The sequence below is a fragment of the Stenella coeruleoalba genome (assembly GCF_951394435.1).
Source record: "Stenella coeruleoalba genome assembly, chromosome: 13".
Lineage (NCBI taxonomy): Eukaryota > Metazoa > Chordata > Mammalia > Artiodactyla > Delphinidae > Stenella > Stenella coeruleoalba.
This window is the reverse complement of record NC_137159.1, coordinates 15,470,931-15,491,369: the sequence shown is the minus strand read 5'-3', so window position 1 is coordinate 15,491,369 and position 20,439 is coordinate 15,470,931. Positions and strand designations below refer to the sequence as shown.

At 47.6% G+C, this 20,439-nt stretch overlaps 2 protein-coding genes across 2 annotated transcripts in view; one reads left to right on the top strand and one right to left on the bottom strand.

Annotated features, from left to right (window-relative positions):
* DNAH6 (dynein axonemal heavy chain 6) overlaps positions 1–14,627 on the top strand; it is a 288,563-nt gene extending 273,936 nt beyond the window's left edge. The window contains exons 71-76 of the mRNA XM_079940119.1: positions 1,633–1,760; positions 5,390–5,575; positions 6,124–6,196; positions 6,997–7,148; positions 10,748–10,970; positions 14,293–14,627. Of these exons, the coding sequence (XP_079796245.1) occupies positions 1,633–1,760; positions 5,390–5,575; positions 6,124–6,196; positions 6,997–7,148; positions 10,748–10,970; positions 14,293–14,396 (866 nt within the window). The 3' untranslated portion in view covers positions 14,397–14,627. The remainder of the gene's footprint in view (positions 1–1,632; positions 1,761–5,389; positions 5,576–6,123; positions 6,197–6,996; positions 7,149–10,747; positions 10,971–14,292) is intronic.
* A 1,638-nt stretch (positions 14,628–16,265) lies between these two features.
* Positions 16,266–20,439, bottom strand: part of TRABD2A (TraB domain containing 2A) — a 52,902-nt gene continuing 48,728 nt past the window's right edge. The window contains 2 exon segments of the mRNA XM_079940118.1: positions 16,266–17,014; positions 18,948–19,199. Of these exon segments, the coding sequence (XP_079796244.1) occupies positions 16,837–17,014; positions 18,948–19,199 (430 nt within the window). The 3' untranslated portion in view covers positions 16,266–16,836.

The window sequence follows — 20,439 nt, the reverse complement described above, 5'->3', positions numbered from 1 at the left end:
AGGCAAGGTCCAGAAGAGTCCCAAGGGCAGGAGGTTTAGTCCCTCCTGGCACATGATGCATTCACCAACCCAGAAGCTCTCCAAACCCCTTCAGTTAGGTCTTTATGGAAGTTTCATTACGTAGACATGATTGATTAAGTCACTGGCCTTTAGTGATTAACTTAACCTCCAGCCCCTCCCCTCTCCCAGGAGGTCAGAGAGTAGAGCTAGAAGTTCCAACTCTCTAATCACATGGTTATTTCCCCTGACAACCAGCCCCTCGTCTTTAGGGGTGGTCCAAGAGTCATCTCATTAACATAAACTCAGGTGTGGTTGAAAGGGGCTTGTTATCAATAACAAAAGATGTTCCTTTCACCTTCATCACTCAGGAGCTATTTCAGGAGTTGGGGTCAGAAACCAACAATTATAGAAATGATGCTCCCATCACTCTTATCAATGAGGAAATTATAAGAGTTTTAGGAGCTCTGGACAGAAGCTGGGGACACAGACCAAAATACATATTTCTGATTACATCACAGTAACACAGACTAAGTCTTGCCAATACTATTAAGGCCCCCGGAAAAGAAAGGACCTGTGTGACCTCAGAAGTCAGTTATGTTCCTCCTAAAGCAGCCCCTCAAAAGACTCTCTTCTTGAGTGTAGAATTGTGTTGATATTGAAGCAACTGAGTTATTTTAGGAAGCATTTTTAATAAACATAAGATGGAGGACTGGGTGGAAAAAGGGATGAAGGTGGATGGCTGGCTGGCTGGCTGGCTGGATGGATGGATGGATGTGGATGGAAAGTTAGTATACTTGTTTCATAGAGTTCCATTGACACCTAGGAGGTTTTTCTCTCCACGCTTCATAGTTTGCACTTTTACTGTGAAATGATAAGCCATGCCATCTGCTGAGACTGAGGGGCAGGGGTGCAACTGGCTCAACAAGAGAACTGAGGTTCCGAATAGCCCGAGGGGACTGACAAAAGGAGAAGAGTGTAGGCATGTAACCGCAGCCCTGTGGACCCAAGAGCTTGCCCTTACCCACACTGCTGTGTGATTTTTCTACGGCAGCCAAAATGTGAGTGGTTAAGAGGAAATTGATGTACATATCTCAGAGCCACTTGTTTTCTCACACTTTACTCGTCTATGTAAGGAAAATGCAGTCCCTTCATTTTTTAGAGCTTATATGAGCCTCCACTGGGTGGATTGCAGGGAAAAAGAAGAGCACAATTTTCGATCCAGCTTGAAACATGGACCCATTTCACAATCCAGTCAGTCCCTTTGAACAACACTCAGTAACCTGGGATAAACGCTGTCTCTCTCCTCTCTCCGGGGGTGTCCTGCCCCCAACCCCTCCTCTCCTAGATGCAACACGGGTGTGTAGGGAAGAGCGAGGCTTACATATGCCGCATACACACAAGGCAGAGGAGACGACTCGGGACCCCTGGTACCTCTGGTCTCAGGGATGTCCCTTGTCTACCAGGTAGCACTTGCCACTGAAGTCCGAGCGGCCTGACTCCCGTTCAGCCTAGGCCCCAGGGACAAGAGAAGTTGGCTTTAAGAAAGGTTAAGATAAGTGCATTCCAATAGCAATGAGATAAGGAGAGAAATCAACAATCATTGATCTGACGAATCAGCCGTGTGTGTTTCAGAAACTCTGGAGATGGAGAACGCTTCCGAGAGCCTTTTTGTCAAGGATCCTCACGGACGCCTTAACTCCTTGACCACTGTTCTTGGACAGGAAGTGGACCGGTTTAACAATCTGCTGAGGCTCATACATGTATGCACGCTCACTGCCATCCTTGCTATTGGGTATCAAAGCTTTGTGCAGAGTGTATAACAATGTGAAGTTTCCATTCCCATCACTTCAACATTTCCATCTGGATATGCTAACAACCCTTCAAGCCCAACTTGTCTACACCTGAATTCACCCTCCTCTAGTCTGTGTTCCCTATCTCTAATAATGGCCTAGTGACTATGTGGCCTTACAAACCCTTCATTATCCTAACTTGCACCCTTAGAATTACCATTGACTCATTAGGAATTTGACCAGGGACCTAAGCACTCAGTTAAGAGAGATTCAGTGCTTGTTCCTGATGGCTAGTTTGCTTTTAATATCATAGTCTTTATGAAGACTATGACAACCAGAGTTTCTTATATTGAGGCCACAAAACACCTAAATTAGGATCCACTGTGCTGAGGTTCAAATGTAGATTCCCTGATTCCACTTCAGACCTATGGAGTTAGGATTCCTTGAGGAATTCCTGGGGATATGAATTTTAAATAAACTCCCCCAGATGATGTCAGTGCAACTAAAATTTAGGAAGAACTATTTAGACCTTTGCCTTATGCTCAGGAATACTTTCTGAACGGCATTGACTTTGTAATGCTGGCTACAGGACTTCCTGTTGTCTCTGTGCATAACTTTAATAAGGGAAACTATTAGAGACCAAATATTGAACAGTAACAGGAAAAGTTCTACTGCCAAGCAGGGAACAAAATACCTAGCACAGAATCAAGGCTGAGTGACAAGTTTGGGAAGGGCAGCTAGGGTAGATCTTTTAAAGACCGTCTCTTCCGTATTAGGAAAGGAAAGTCTCCAAATGTTTCTGGTCATCTGGCAATACCCAGGCTTGTGAGTTAGGGGGCCACTGGGTCAGCTGAATACATTACGTCATCACCTTGGGCCTATGACATCTGGTTAGGTAAACCAGTGTCAGCAGGCCAGGTAGTCAGGTCAGAGCTTATTACGTTCTACATTGAATGAATCAGGGTATAGGTGAAGCTGCTGTGATAAAGATTCCCAAATACAGTGGCCAAAACAGGATAGAAATTCACCGCTCTCTCAGTTAAGAGCCCAGACAAAGCTCTGTCTAGGACAGGTAGTTAATCTTGCTTTGTGAGCTCATCCAAGGATCTCAGCTGGAGAGCTGGCTCTTCCAGTCTCAACAGGTAGCTTCCATCTCTGAGACTAAGGTGGCCATTCCAACTGTCCCCTTTTGCCAGCCACTGGGACAGGGGAAGGAGAGCTGAGGGAGAGCAGCTTCCTCGTAAAAATGTAGCCCAGAAGTTGCATACATCATTTTTTCTTACATCCCTTTAGCCAAAGCTTGGTCACATGGCAACACCCCAGCTGCAAGGGTGGCTGGGAAATGTAGTCCCAATATGTGTATTGGATTGCTCTGTGCCCAGATAAAACTAGGAGGATACTGTTGTTCAGAGGAGGAAGAGGAGATGGCTGCTGCTCATCTCTGACATCTTCCACATCATGTATGGCCTTTCACCCACTTAAAGATGGACAAGTCCAAATGTCACTTCCTCATAAAGTCTTCCTGGAACACCAGCCCTTCCCTCTACCACCAGATGACAGGGACCCCTCCTCAGGGCTCCATCACTTGAGGTGTCTGTGTCCATCACTGTTTTTGTGTACAATGTACCACCTTGTTTTGTAATAACTCCTCCATGAGTATGGCTCCCCCAGTAGACAATGAACTTGAAGAGAAGGAGACTAGTATATAAGTCATCTCTGTTTCCCCAGTGCCTGACACGTCCTAAATCTTCCATGAATATTTGAACATGCAAGTGAACGAATGTGGCTCTCAGGAACAAAGCGGTCACTTCTTCTGGTCAAACAACAGTGTCCACCACTAATGGCAGTACTCACCTAAAAACAAGTAGAAGAGATAGGAGCCCTGGGAGAAGCAGCCTGCAAGGCAATCAGGAGTCAGAGCCAAGCACTCCCATTGGAGGGAGGGGTGGTGGCCACCACTGTATGCTGGGCCTGCACCAGAGATCTCCCTCATCCTGGCACCTGCCCTGTCCTGCCTTGCCCTGGCTCTGTCCCAGCCTCCCTTTCACCTCCCCCAGCAAACAGCAAGGCCTCACAGTGGTAGTGATAAGAAAGGCCAGGGGAGGGCGGGAGCCTCAGGGGCCTCGGGCTGCCATCTTGGTGAGCTCACTCTCCTCCAGACGGTTACAGAACTGTGAGACAGGGCAAGTCCTGGGAGAGACAAGGCCGCTAGCCATAAGGGAGAACACTCTGACGTGCGCTCTTGCCGCTGGACATGACTACATGTTAGCTGCCTCCTCTGAGAGAACTGGCTGCAATGTGACCTCTGTCTACGCTGTTTTGGAAGGGACTAGCAGCCTGGCCCCTGCAGCTCCCTGACTTAAGTGTTCTCCATGAATCTTAGATAAGTCTTCTGCTACCTCTTTCCATTTTTGGTGTCTAAGGTGGAGGGTTGTTTGGGCTCTGGCTGAGGCCCTTTTTCCTGAGCTCTGCTGCAAATGGTTCCTCAGATCCTACTTAACACTCCTCTCTTCTATCACTGCCTCTTGTGAAAAGAGTTGGGAGGAGAGGAATAACTCCATGAAGGAATGGAAGGATGACTAGACCTGTCTTGTCACATGTCGCCCGTCTCTAGAACTATCTGCATGTGGTCCTAGGACTTAGTTTTTTAATCAACATAAGTTTGGTCTCTAACATCTTCCTGTAATATCTTCCCCATGTATGGCAGTAGTTGTCACAAAACTGGAACCCATACAAATCTATATGGCTTGCCTTTATCTTTAGCCAGGTGGCGGATATAACCCTGAACTTCCCATGGCTGCTGTGGGTCCAGCATCTCCCAGGACTACTGCCGGCCTCTGTCTTTTTTTGAGATGAGGGGAGGATAAGGGACATACCTTTAAAAAGTGTTTCCAGGGGCTTCCCTGGTGGCGCAGTGGTTGAGAGTCCGCCTGCCGATGCAGGGGACGTGGGTTCGTGCCCTGGTCCGGGAAGATCCCATATGCCGTGGAGCGGCTGGGCTCGTGAGCCATGGCTGCTGAGCCTGCGCATCTGGAGCCTGTGCTCCGCAATGGGAGAGGCCACAACAGTGAGAGGCCCGTGTATCGCAAAAAAAAAAAAGTGTTTCCAGTATAAGGAGGCTCTCTGGAATCAGCTGAAAGACTGGTCTCATCTAAGAATCTCCCCTTTCTGCTATAACTCCTGGGGCCGCAGGCTCCCCCTGGGCAGAGTTAGAGGTACTTCCCACGTCCTCATCCCCTTGTCCATGGTTCCCAAATCATTAATCATTAGGCCCATTCTTCCTTTGGCCTGGACGAGAGCTGGATGATGGCTTTTCTCAACATACTTGGGGGCCATCTCTCCACCTTCCCTTCTTCACTTCACTGGATCCTGCTATTATGCCTGAATCACCTCCACTACAAGGTCTTACACCCCTCTGGTCACATGTAAAAAAATGCATGAAAGATTGGAGCATCTGGCCCAGCACATAGTTTACAGAGAGGATGGAACCCAGCAAGCAGGTCCTTGAGCGTAAGGAAACACCTGCTACCATGAACAAGTTTCATTCCCACCTGATAATTACATCTGTGAAGGGCACCAACCCCTTTTTATTCTTTCAGACCTCTCTAGATACGCTCAACAAAGCCATTGCTGGATTGGTGGTGATGTCTGAAGAAATGGAAAAAGTGTATAACAGTTTCCTCAACAACCAGGTTCCCTCTCTGTGGTCCAACACAGCCTACCCATCCCTGAAGCCACTAGGATCGTGGGTCAAAGACCTTATTCTGAGGACTGCATTTGTGGACGTAAGAAAATTCACGTCTTTGGGGTCTGATGAATTTGATGACACGGTTGGCCCTCAAGCTCTTAGGAAGCCCTCGCTAACTGAAATATTGACAACCATCGAGGGATCATCTGAACCCAAAGAAACAGAAACTTCCAGAATAGCATCAGTTTGAAAGTCTTATGCTGATTATAGTAGAGTTTTTCCTAGACCCTTATCCCCACAGTCCATTTTAATTCCAGGCCATCCTTGGAGTTTCAGATCTAGTTCATGAGACCTCACCATGAGGTACAGAACCAATCTGACATGGGTCCAAACGGTCAGGTGTGACCTTGCTGCCCTCTCCCCCTTCTAGAACTTCTGTAATAACCAGGTTCCGGGTTTATGGTCAGCCTGGTGGGTGAGGAAGGGGGACAGGGCAGGCAGTAAGAATGGGGCTGGTGATAACTCAGGACCTGTTTAGATTCTGCCTCCTGGACACCCTCCAAAATACAACTTTTATTTAAAAGACAAATTCTATCTCAGAAAAAAAAAAAAAAAGTACATTATGGTGTAATGTTTCTCCTTCAGCTGTGGCTCAAAAGAGGACAGCCTAAGTCCTTCTGGATCTCCGGTTTCTTCTTTCCTCAAGGATTTCTAACAGGTACCAGTGCTTTCCCTAGAAAAATCCCATAGGAACGATCATTATGTGTGATGAGCTGTGCCGGGTTTCTAGGAACTTTGAAAATGGCATGGCTGCTGATGGCCTAACCAAGGGGTTGTTGATTATAAGGCAGCCGAACAAGGCCCTGCTCTTCCTCGCTTGCTGGGGTGGGGAAAGGATGGCAGAAATAGCAGACGTTCCTCCAGCAACCTAATGCCCACTCCTCTCAGGTTACCAGTGCAAATGCTGCTGCCCTGTGAATGCACACAGCTACCCCACATGCTCAAGGGCACTACCTGCTCTCCACCTTCTCTGGCTCCACCTCTGAGCAGCGTCCTTCCCTCTAAAAAATACTCTTACTATCCCTCCAGTGGCCCTCAGGGATTCTGCCCAGGACCCCAGAGGGGACCAAGGTCTCTGGGCTCCTAGATGCTAATGAGCCCAGCCCTTCATCTGTCTCATCCTGAGTCCCTTCTAAACAGCCTATAGACAGCCCATACAAGACAAGCTACGCAAGATGCTAAAGTTGGGGAGATTGGGCTCTGAAACTGCTTCACGGGCTTGTCTCTCTCATTGGCAGAGCGGTGCACTTCAGACTTGGCCTCCCCTCCCTTCCCAACCAGGACCAAAATTCGCACATGCTTTTGCTCCACCCCTCCCAACTAATTCAGAGTAAGATGTTAATGGTTGGGTCCTCTGGATGGAGAGGAAGCTCTCTAACGCCAGAGCATCCTGGTTGAGGCGAGTGGGGGCCATGTTTGGGCAATAGTAACCCAGGTTTCTGGCTTTCATATTTACAGGAACTCTTCAAAATCATGCTCGGAAATATAATTTGCCTATAGATGAGCTGAGTTTCAAGTACAACGTGATTCCTATCTATCGGGATCAAGCCACAGTTATAGACGCTGCCAAGACAGTGCAGTTTGGACAAGAACTGCCCATGGACATGGAGGTATTGTCCCCCTGACAGTTGTTACAGCACAGCAGCTTCTGTCCCACTGTCATCCAGTATCTCAGGCAATCTCCCCTGCCCTACCCCCCCACTTTCCATTTGCAGGAGTGGGAGAGGGCAGGGTGGGACTCACAGCCCCAAGACAAGCTCCCCAATTAGCAGTGACCGGATGAGAACTGCCTAAATTAGTCTGACCTGTAAAAGTATATTTTACAGCAATACTGTAGATACCTACAGTAACTTTCTCATTCATGCGGAGGCAATATGGCAAGAGATTAAAAACCAGAGTTTCAGCACTGGGCAGCCCTGAGTAAATTCTGACTTTCTCCCTCCCCAGTTGTGTCTGCAAGAGCAATTACTAATATGTCTGCACCTCAGTGTTCACATCTGCAAAATGGGGCTCATGCCACCAACCTCAGAGCTGTAGGGCAGTGTAACTGAAACTTCAGGTGTCATGTGACCAGCACATAGTGAGCCCACAATAAATAACTGTTATCATAAGCTAAACTTATCTGCCTCGTTCACTCAGCTGCCTCCTAGCAGAATTGATATGCTAACTTCATATATCATATAACTATAACTACATCATATAGCCAATAGGAATGTATCAATACTAAGGAAGCAGTTCAGACTCTTTGCTTACATAGTTTACTCCCTCTAGAGCAGAGGTTCTCAAAATGTGGTCCACAGACCAGCAGCATCAGCATCACCTGGGCACTTATTAAAAATGAACTTATTTACAAAACAGAAATAGACCCACAGATGTAGAAAGCAAACTTATGGTTACCAAAGGGGGAAGGGGGGGGAGGGATAAATTAGGAGGTTGGGATTAACATATACACACTACTATATATAAAATAGATAACCAACAAGGACCTGCTGTATAGCACAGGGAACTATACTAAATATTTTGTAACAACCTATAAGGGAAAAGAATCTGAAAAAGTATATATGTATGTGTATATATATATATATATATATATATATATATATATATATATATAGACATAGACATATATATGTTAACTGAATCATTGCTGTATACCTGAAGCTAACACAACTTTGTAAATCAACTATACTTCAATTTAAAAAAGAAAAAGAAATGTAAATTCCAAGGACCCATTCCAGATTGAATCAGAAACTGGGCTGGGACCCAGAAATCTATATTTTAACAAGTCCTGCAGGGGGTTCTTAGCCCACTTGAGTTTCAGAACCCCTGCTCTAGAATATCTCAACCTCGACTGCAGGTTAGAATCACCTATGGAGCTTTAAAAACATCTGATGCTCAGTCCACACCCAATTACGTCAAAATCACCCCAATTATATCAGTCAGCATTATATTTTAAAGCTCCCCTGGCAATTCCAGTATATAGCTGGGGTGAGAGCCACCACTGCCGATCTGAGCTGCCCACTTTCAACGTGCTGAGATATTGATGGGGCAGGGAAACCTCTGCTTCAATGCACCTGTCCACCCCAGTGGGCCTTATTAATGTAATTTTCTATGTGTGCTGTGAAATCAAAGATCTGCTCCAGATTGCTTTTGCCAGGAATGTGTTCACTAGCCGGTCAGTGTAGATGGGGTAAGTGGCTTTTACTAAACCTTTCTTAAAGTATTATGGTATTAGTAGGAATTGTTCCTGGGTAACTTAATCAGTATCCACCCACTCAGATCTGCTTGATCTAGTGTTTGCTCTGATTAGCAAAAACACACAAAGATGAGATTGATCCCATATTCATGGATTACTCTATGAAATGCTGTAATACCCCATGCTTCTTAATTGCCTGTATCTTAAAATGACAATGAAAGAACTTACGTCTTTAAGGGAATTTGTTTTAGCATCAAAATTTTTTTGATGCTAAAGTATTTGCATGCAAAAGTAGGGGGAAATCAACTGAAAGAGGCACTCCTTGTTATTTTGAGACCCTTCTTAGCCAGGAGAGCATCGGAGGCCCAGGTCAGGACTAATTGAGCTGCAGGAGGGCAGGACGACACCCACATAAAAGCCCTCATCCAGCCCGTCCTGGATGCTGGCCGTGCTCTGTGCCCGGCACGCTCCATGTGCCACATAGACTGACTCTGACGGACAGATGTTTACAGTGACCACCGGGGCCTCTGTACCTCCAGCCTGCCCCAGTCTACACACATCTCCACGTGGGTCATGTGCAGTGAACCACAGTGATGCCTGGGAATGCCGCCTGCCTTCTGTGGAGACTGCAAACTGTATAGTCAGCCCATCTCCTGGTCCTCCCAGCAAACGTCTGCAAGACACAGCGGGAGACTGTTGGATGACTTGAGTTCTGTTACAAACAGCAGGGCCACTGTCAGCCCATTGCCGCCTTTGTGCCATTTAGGAAAAGGCACTCGCTCTGTGTGTGTGCAGACGGCTCCTACACACAGCTTGGCAAGTGGATGGCAGGATGGTTTCAGCCTCTGCTCAGGCAAACCTGCACAAGCATATAGAGTAGCCCCCAAAACAGGAAGGCCTTGCTCTACCTTGCTGCACGCGAGGGACAAACTACAGGACACTAGGTAGTAAAGTCCAACCAAAAAGCACTTACCATCCTTTTATTCACTATAAAACACATCCCTTATGACCACACAGCTTGGTCCTCTGCCTGCAGGTGTGAAGCTCCAGTTATCCAAAGGTCTAGGGCCCCAGAACTGGCCAAATTCACTCAATGTTTGAGGAAGGATACACAGAAGCCCACAACTGGAAGAAATTGTATACCAGTGGTGACATCTAATCACAGGACATTGAGGGACAGGGGCTCTGTCTCTGTCTCTCTTTCTCCTGCAAAATTCCTTTTTTTTTTTTTTAATTTATTTATTTTTGGCTGCATTGGGTCTAAGTTGCTGCGTGTGGGCTTTCTCTAGTTGTGGCGAGCAGGGGCTACTCTTCATTGCAGTGTGTGTGCTTCTCATTGTGGTGGCTTCTCTTGTTGCGGAGCATGGGCTCTAGGCACGCGGGCTTCAGTACTTGTGGCACACGGGCTCAGTAGTTGTGGCACGCAGGCTTAGTTGCTCCGAGGCATGTGGGATCTTCCCGGACCAGGGATCGAGCCCATGTCCCCTGCATTGGCAGGCAGATTCTTAACCACTGCACCACCAGGGAAGTCCCGCTTCCTGCAAAATTTCCCTTAAAAAACTTTCCATAAAAAAAAAAAAAAAACTTTCCATAGGCACTCTGCAAATATTATTGCCAATATATAACCTCTCTTCTGGAACGGCACCCAGATCTTTGAAAGGCCTTGCTAAAAATAACAGATGATAATCACAGCCCTCTTGTCCATCCGCTTCCCATGAGAAGGGGAAAATCCTAATGTCATGATATCAGAGTCTGAAGCCCATCAGTGGGTTTCCCAGGGGTACCCCCTACCGGACAGCCTGTGGGAGTGTGAAAAGTATGAGATTTGGTGACAAACTGAAAAGCAAATTATTTCACCTTCTGGAGCCTTGGCATTCTCCTCTCCAAAATGTGAGTGATAAGAGAATCTCTGGATTGGTTCTTAGAATTGAGTGAGGATGTAGGACTAGGAGGTGGCCCACAAAACTGACCCCTCCTCCTCTTCTCACCTATGAACTTCTGGGTGTCTTTCAGTTGCCCTCTCCTGAGGATGGTGTTCTTGTCCATGGGATATTCATGGATGCTTCTCGATGGGACAATGAGGAGATGGTGATAGAAGACGCACTGCCCGGACAGATGAATCCAATGCTGCCTGTGGTGCATTTTGAACCCCAACAAAATTATGAGCCAAACCCAACACTCTACCACTCCCCACTTTATAAGACAGGGGCCCGGGCAGGAACACTCTCAACCACAGGTGAGGATGTTCTAAGATCAGTATAATGACCGAATGCAAACTACAATCATCAAAGTCCAAATGCTGAACTGTAACGTACAAAGGGTGATCTTGGACCAATTAGCCAGGCTTAAAATAAGACCACTTATAACACACAAATGTATAAATGCTGTAAATTCTATTTGTTTTAATGCTGAGTGTAGATTAATATTATAAAGCCAATACTTGCTTCTATTAGTCTGATGAGTAGAAAATAGTTTATTTTGTGTGTGTGTGTCTTTCAATTTATTTATTTATTTTGGTTGTGCCGGGTCTTAGTTGTGGCCAGCGGGCTCCTATTTGCAGCATGCACGTGGGATCTAGTTCCCCGACCAGGGATCGAAACCGCATCCCCTTCACTGGAAGGTGAATTCTAAACCACTGCGCCACCAGGGAAGTCCCAGAAAGTAGTTTATTGAGCAGTGCCTTCTAATTGAAAAATGATGGACTGAGTAGACACATCTATCTCTGATCAAATCCACTGAGACTCAGCGTAGAAAAGAGATTTTAAAACAAATAGGTGGAATGCCATGCTACAAAAAGAGAAATCTTAGTAGACCTGAAACTGAGATACAGCCCTGAAAAAAAGGAACCGGATAAAAAGAAAGCCATATCAACAGATAAGCTGAAGAATTGAATGCAGACAGCTAGAGAGTGAGACAAGAGAATGCGCTGAGGAAATCCCTCAAAAGACAGCACAATGCAATTTTTTTAAGTGACACTGTGGAAGGAGTTAAAATCACCAACATTTATCTAGCAGGCAATCTGGAAGGAGGAAGGAGAAAAAATGGAAGAGCAGTAATATTTGAAAAACTGGCTGATAATTTCCCAGAACTGAAGAAACAGTTGAGTCCTCAGATTGGGAGATCTCACAAAGTGGTAGGGGTAATTTTTTAAAATATACAACGAACACATAAACAAATTTTAAAAGAAACCTAGATATATCAGAGTGATACCTAAGACCATCAGAAATAAAGAAAATTCTCAAAGAGATGAAATGCATTAATATACTGGAACGAAAATTCCAGAAAATGAGAATCAGATTGACTTCAGACATGTCTCATTATCCACAGTGCATATAAAAATAGAGACACTTCTTCAAAGGGCTGAGGAAAAACAACTTTGAACCAGAATTGCAAGTGCAACCAAATTATCATCTGAATGAAAAGTTGTAATAAAGACTATCTTGGACATACAGAGGCTCTAAATTAATCACCATTGATCCTCTATTTAAAACACACACACACACACACACACACACACACACACACACACACACGGTTAAATCTTTAATAGTTTGACCATAAAAATGAATTTATAATAACTTGGAACTAAATTTCCAGATGACAGAAATACGGGAGGGGAGCCAGGAAGAAAGAACTAAAAAATCTTTCTCATTTGAATGGAAAATATAGATACTGATGATATTTATTTTTCTAATAAAATATTCAGTTAAAGGGTGTTCTCTAAGGGTAATGTGCAGAATAGAACTAAAATAGACATTCGTGTCACATGACCTCCCACTCCTATGACAAATCTAAAAAAGTGTTCAAAGGTATTTTTTAAATTAATAATGGTATTTACAAGTTTTTGTAGGGACATGTACTTTTTTTTTTTTTTTTTTTTTTTAGCGGTACTGGGGCCTCTCACTGTTGTGGCCTCTCCCATTGCGGAGCACAGGCTCCGGACGCGCAGGCTCAGCAGCCATGGCTCACGGGCCCAGCCGCTCCGCGGCATGTGGGATCTTCCCGGACCGGGACACAAACCCATGTCCCCTGCATCGGCAGGCGGACTCTCAACCACTGCGCCACCAGGGAAGCCCTTGCCCGTTTTTTAATAGAGTCATTTTTCTTCTTATTATTGGCTAAAATTCCAACAGGAACTCTGTGGTTTTCAGGAAAAGGTAGTAACTAAAATGACGTTGCACTGGCACAAGATTCTATGAACAGATCCAATGTACTGGAGAGAGAGCCCAGAAACGCACTGTGCATATATGGGAACTTGACCTATAATACCAGCATCATTTAAAATTGATCAGGAAGATGGAAATTATTCCACAAATGATGCTGGGACAATTGGTTATACCAAACTTAGATCCTTATCTCCTACCACATACAAAAATTAAATCACAGATGGACTCTATAGACTTAATCATCACTAAAATTTAAAATTATTAACCTTAATGAAATAATGGCTCTAAGTAATAATTATCAGCTGCTGCTGACATTCCAACAAAGAAAGACAACCAGACACAAGGCATTTCCTGATGGAAATGCACACCACCCAGGAAGTATTCTTGCCAAAAAAACTCAATCCTGAATGTGATCACACCTCTAGATCTAACCACCCTTGCAGGAATAGAGGAACATGTGTAAAGTCACCACAGGGATGCTGTCAACAAGAGCCAGGCTCTGGGAAACCTCACAGGAGAAATAGCCTGGTTGTTTCAACAAATATATTACAAGGGGGTGGCAAAAGGAACAGAGGGGAAACTACCTGTTAAACAACACATCACTGTTGCAAGGTATGGACCTTATTTGAATTTCAATTCAAACTAATGGTTACTATACATATACATTCTGCATATGTACTAAAAAATGTCATTCGAGCACCTGCCAATGCACCATGCAGGGAACGACGTACAAAGATAAGGAAAGGGGAGATGTAGGCATTCTCTGCTGGGGACACCACCACCTGTCCCGACCTCCACACAGATGGGGTTTGCTGTGAAGGCCAGAAACAGCAACTCCCATCCTGAGGGCAGGGTCCTCTTCTCAACCAGGTCCTGGCCCCCCTCAACCAGGCACACAGTGAAGAAAGGGTAAAAGTGCCCTCTTACTTCAGATGTCCCAGAGCTGAGGGACATACCTGTGACTGCACTTAGTCATCTCAGGACCCCAGTGCCTACCTACTGGGTGGAACAAAGGATGGATGGATGGATGGATGGACAAGCAGATGGACAAATGGATGGATGCCCAACCTACCGATTGTATCCCCTGAATCCCATTAAAACTCAGGCCTCAATCCTAGTCCAATGCTCCCTGAAACAAACTGCAGAGAACCTGAAACATAGTTTATAAGGTTATACAAGGTCTAAGCTGGACAGGTCCTGAAGGATCATTTGTTCTAACATCTTCATTTTATACAGCATAAAACTGAAATCTGTAGAGGACTATTTGCCCTTCTTCTTTAGAGGCAAAGTCAGGTCTGGAGACCGGGTGTCTAAACTCCCAGTACAGTGGTTTTTGTATTAAGGGGTTATTCTTTAAAGTAACAACCCTTTTTTCCCTGTATTCTTAACTAGGTCATTCAACCAACTTTGTGGTGACCATCCTCTTACCCTCCAAGCGGTCCAAAGATTACTGGATTGCCAAGGGATCGGCTTTGCTCTGCCAACTAAATGAGTGAAAAGGTGCCACCTCTGTGCTTAAAAAGAACCAGGCCAGAGATCTTTCCTGATGGGGGAGAAAAGTCTGCGTAATTTATATGCGAGCAAAACAGGTTTACTTCTGATCTGGCTTAAAGGTAGCAAGTGTGGCTTTTACTTCTTTTATAACCTAAAATAAAGTGTTTTGAGTTTCTCTTTCTGGTGGTAATTCAAGCTCTGATGTGAAAGCAGTGAGTTCAGCGCTCACCTCTTAAGCCTGCTCCCCCTCCCCCATGCAGGAGGCAGCTTCCCATCAGTAAGGGGGGTGGCTGGGACGGGGGTAGGGGGATGGGTAGGGGGGTGGCTGGGACGGGGCAGGGAGGGGACTGGGGCGGGGGGGGGAGGGGCGGCGAGTCAGACCTCAGCACTTCCTCATCCACATGGGCTTCCTTCCTCTTCACGCTAATGTGAAAGGCCCACTGTACATGTCAGTCTCGTGGCCCTAGGTTCTTCCATGTCTAGACCAGATTAAGGCTCAGGGCCCAGCACATGAGATCTGGGCCCATGGTGCCATTCCCCCATGCTGTGGGGCTGGATTACAATCCTCAGAAGAGCCTGCGGTCTTTCACGATAGTGCAGGTCGCTCCCACTCAAGGGCAGAGGAATTTTCTGCTTTGCGGTAAAACTGTATGAAAACTGGCCAAGTCACCCTCCAGGTGCATTGGCGCCCCTGCTACCCCAAAAGCAGTGCTGAGATGGAGCAGCCGCTGTGGTTTGCAAACCATTTTGCGTCAGCCCTGCCAACCGCGTCTGTTGCTTCCTCGGCCCGGATATGAGCCAAAAAATTGGGTACCACCCAGCTAGGATGTGGGCCTCTGGAGAAAGCCACGCCCCTTTACAGGAAGAACAGGGTCAGCCACAGCAATCCTGTAGACTCAAGTCACTGAGAAGCAGGGAGCACCACCTCTATTAGGAATCAGAGGGAAGAGGTGCCTCCTAAGTCAGGGGAGTGGCTACAGCTGCAGAAGTCAGAGGGTTGACATTAGGCACCGCAGCAGCTGTAATCCGAGGTCAGAAAGCTGCAGGAAGCTGTACCAGCCTCATGCAGAGCCTGGCCACTGCACACACTTGTGTCTGCTGGAGCCTGCTCCAGACGCGCAGAGCTCAGTGGCCATGGCTCACGGGCCCAGCCGCTCCGCGGCATGTGGGATCTTCCCGGACCGGGACACAAACCCGGGACACAAACATAACTGCCACTACGACCAAAGAAAAAGGTCTTCTGCCCCTTTCACCTTCCAAATCTCACCAAGCGTATCTCATTAGAAGACTCTCGATCATAGCAGCAAGGGATCGGAAAGTTTAGCCCTCCTACCCCTGCAATACAGGGGGCACAGAATGGAGCCAAGGTGGTGAACATGGATCCTGAGTGCCATCACATCACTCGGTGGGACTCAAAGATCTCCTTGGCCCTGGAAATGACCAAGAATGAACCCACAAGAAAGTCTCTGGAAAAAGGAAGGGAAGGCCACGGAGCTGTAAGCCCAGGCAATCAAGGTACCTGAAACCAGATACTTCTTATTGGCCCCATCCAAGTCCTGGGCAGACCCTCTGGGTTTTTATGAGCTGCTCAGAGGCTCAGGAGAACCAAAAGGAAACTCTGCCACAGGCGGGAGACCCTGGTCTGTAACCATGATGGCCGCAGGGGGAGGGGGGCAGGTATCAGCTGGGCAGGGCTGAAAGTTCCCATTTCAGACTCAACTAGGGAAATTCTATTTTTAATCATTTTATATACAGATTCTTCATAAGACTTTATTTGGAAAACACAAAGACATATAAATAATAAGTAACACACAGGACAGGGACGGGGGGAGAGGTTGAAACCCATTTTCTTGCACAACACCCCTGACAAAGCCTACCTATCCACCAGTCTTCAGCATGTGGATCAGACACCCTCACACACTGTACATAATGAAAGCACTTGTCAGAGTGCAGGACCCACACTAGTCACGAGACCTTGAATAGACAGGAGCAGAAGTTCCACAGCCTACTGACTGTTGCATCCAGAACCAGGAGAGGATGGGGAGAAGAGCAGCAGGAAGGAGGAAAGGGGCAGGGTCCATGGCTGCAGGCAGGCCCAGGAGTGGGGCCAGGAGTGCAGCAGGGATAGTATTCAGAGCATGCGAGCAAAAAGAGCTGTTTGCTTGCTATACACACTGTGGCAAAAAATCTACACAAAAGAAGTATTTAATAATTTTCTTACAATTAATTATTTTCATACAGCTCATTACGTTACAAAACTATACACCTCCCCCAAGCATTGCTGGATAACCCAGTCATTCCTTGGAAAAAGAAGAATCAACGCTGGCTTTTTAATTTTGAGTCTCTTCTCCTGGGTTGGGCCTATCAGGGCCGGAGCAGAGTGTGGAGTACAAAATGGCTGTCCTTCAAGTCCGAGGCGTCAGATCTTGGCTTCTCTGGTCATTACAGGAGGGTTGTCTCTGTTTGGAAAGCCAGCACCCATAACATAGGTGTCCAGACAGACAGGCAGGCACTGCTGACCACCATCTGGCTGTGGGGAGACTGCCCAGGGCGAGGGAGCCGCAGCTTGGCGGAGATGCGCCTGTCCAGAACGGGGACCTGGAGCTGTGGGATCCCAGCACTTGGAGGCAAAGAGAAAGACACAGTCTCAGGGCACAGCAAGAGCCACTGGATACTCCGAGGCCCCCAAAGGCCTGCACAGCTCCTTCTCACCTCTCTTCTCCAAAGACAGGAATGTATCTTAGTACGTTAATAGATTTCCTACATCTTGGCCCTCGTGACTACTGCTACAACAAAACCAAATGATACAGGCACGAAGATTAGCACACTGAACAACTCTCCCCCAGCTATTTGCTTCTTGGTTCAAGGATTATTAAAATTAGTTTGCTCAGACTTGCTAATTGTCAGCCTCTGGGCAATGCCAAGCAGGGACCCTCCTCCCTGACCACACAGAGAGGCACCGCCAAGCCAGGAGGATTCCTCTCCGGGTCTCTGGCTCTCTCCCCTACCCCAGCTTGGGTCTCATGTGAACACCACGCAGCCTTCCCAGGTCAAGACACAACAAGCGCAGGCTCACCTGGTCCTTTCAGCTCAGCTCTGGTGTAAAGTGCCCAATCCCTGCATGGCCACCTTGAAAGGAAATGGCCCAGACTGAGAAGGTACTAAACAGGTCAGTGTATTCCTCCATCAGTGAAGGATGGTTGAGGAGCCTCCCCGTGTCAGGCACCATGGGGCACATGGACACCAACAGGATCTGTCCCTGCTCTCCAAGTCACATCTGGCTGCCAGCTTCTGTCCATTTAAAAATGCAAACCCCACAGCACACGGGATGCCTGCCTCAAACCTTTCAGTGGCACCCTACTTCTCTCAGGCATGAGATTCTCACAGTGATTCCATCCAATTTACCTTCTAGACCTACCTCACCCCTCTTCCCACTGACCTCCCAGGCTCCAGCCAGAATTACTCCATCTTGGTTCCTTTAACATGATCACTCTCTCCACATCAGGCTTTTGCACTGTTCCCCTTGCTGGAATTCCCTCCCCTCCCTGTTGTTTACACATTCATTCAACATTCATTATTAAGCACCTATGCAGGTATCAGATGCCTGCATCTCCTGATCCAGACTCAGAAGCTCTGTTCATTGGGCTTCACTTTGTCAGGCTTCTACTCAGCAGCAACCAAAAGGTCGCTTCCTCCAGGAGGCCCTTCCTGACACCCGCCACCCTAAGTTAGGTAGTAATGTCCAACACACAAACACACACGCGCGCGTCCCCGCAGCCCCCTACACTTCCCTTGTGAATAATCAACTCAAAATCCAGCTTCCTCCCCAGACTGTGAGCTCCATGAAGGCAGGGCCAGTGTCGGTCTGGTTCACCCCCAAAGCCACAGCACCAACACAACAGCGGGCACATAGGAAGAACTCAAAAAGTTTGGTATAAATTGAACTGTAGCCTGGATCCCAGGCCTCTCTGGTGTAGTTCTTCCAGCAGAAACCAGGCTGGGTCCCCATCTTTGGCTCCTCTACCCACCTCTGATCCACCCACTGGGCATCTCTGCGAGTGCACATTCTGTGGTCACCATGCTCCCTGCAAAACGTAGGGGCTGAACAAGCCCATTCTTACAGAGGTGCTTCCAGCTCCGGAAAGCTATGAGCTTCTCCCTGATCTGCGGTGGAGAGAGGGCTGGGAAATCAAGTTCTTCTCAACCTTTATTCCAGCCTCATACTACTTTTAACAGACCCACCCATGCCCCCCGCCCTATCTGTTCGTTAACAGAGATAAATATGGGGTCCTGGCCCTGGCCCTGGCTTGAAGCAGTTACTTTTAATCTGGATTCACCTCCCAGAGTGGACAGAAGACCGCTGTCCAGGCCATGAGGAAGGAGAAAGGTTGCACCGTGATGGTGGGGCCACTCACCCCCTACCACAGCCTTGAACTTCCGCCCCTGAAGCGGTGTGACCCGCATTCCTGGGCTGCCGCCCACCCGCACTTCCGGGGTGAGGACTGACCGGGCGATGGGCTCGTGGCTGGCCCAGCCCGGCCCAGCCACCTCACCTCTCCTCCAGTCGGACCCACAGGTCGCTGAACTGCCGGAGCCGCTGCCTCCGCTGCGGCCGCCTCTGCTTCTTCCGGAACTTTCGTCGTGCCTCGCCCGGCAGGTAGGAACTTCTGGGCAGAGGCTGGTGGAGCGGCAACAGTGGGGGCTCCGCAGACCCAGCTTCCGGTACCTGAGCTTCCGGGGCGGGCGCTTCCGGAGCCAAGACGGCAGAGGGGGCGGGCTGTGACAACGGGTTTCTGGTCTTTTCTCTGTAAACAGAGGAGGAAGGAAGAGGAATTGAAGGAAGGTCCCCCAGCATGATGCCCTCCCCCGCCTTTAAGGCTCGGGACCTCACAAAAGGCAGATAATGTGAAAGTTCAATCCGGCTGGTGAGGCAGGGGTCTCAAAACCACTTCGAAAAGTGATCACTTTGACGCCTTTGTTTCTCCCTCACACACCTGCATTGTACTCTCTCTAAATCTCCTAGCTCTGGGGAAGAAATAAATTCTTTCTTAACCGCTTATAATTACTGCACTTGCCTAACAACGGGTCACCACTGCCTAGAAAGTCACTGAAGATTACGGCGCTTTAAGAGGAGTGAAAAATGTTTAAATGCTCTTTACTTAGAACAATTGAAGTGGCCCTCAACCCTGTTCCTCCCTCCTGTATCCCTATAAGGCCTCTACTCAGAAAGAGGCTCTTCAACAGCCACAGCAGCCTGCCCAGATCCCTCAAGGATTATCACATGGCTGCCGAGAAGGGGAAGAAGGAAGGAGGTACCTCCACAGCCAGTGCCCTCGTTATGTCCTCACCCACCCCTTCACTCTGGGCATCTCCCTGGCTCTGGGCCCAGAGTCCCTCGCCCCTTCTTCTCCCTGAACAGGAGCTCCTTTAGGGACCTCATGCTCTCTCATGACCTCACCCAGGAGCACCGTAGAGAAAGAAGTGCACCACTGAAAACTCTTAGACGCTCACAGAACACAGTCAGGACAGCTGCTGCAGCCATCCACATCAAACTCCCCAGGATCGTGGGAGAGGGTGAACCCAGGCCTTTGCACTGGATCTCACAGACTCTGATAGAATTAAGGGTAGGGGCACTGAATAGATCCCTGGCAGAGGAAACTACATGAACAGAGAGGAAGGGGCTGGAAAGCTAAAACTGGGAGAAGAAAGAGCAGAAAGAAAAGGGCTGTGCAGGCGAGGAGTCCGAACTGTATCCTGACTCTGACAAGTTGTGTCACCTTCGGTTTCTTCATCAGTAAAGGAGAAGAAACCCCCACCCCACAGGCTGGTGTTGAGGGTTAACTGAGAGTCGGTGTGAACCAAGTTAGCACCTGACAATTGATCAATAAACGTTCCTTCCTCCCCAGGGAAGTGTGAGCAGCCCAGTAAATGACAGGACTGGTTCTCAGCCTTCATTGTGTGTCAGAATCTCACGGAGAGATTTTTAAAATATTGACTCCTGACCTCTCTTCCCCCAGGGGCAGGTGTCAGGGTTAGAGGCAGATT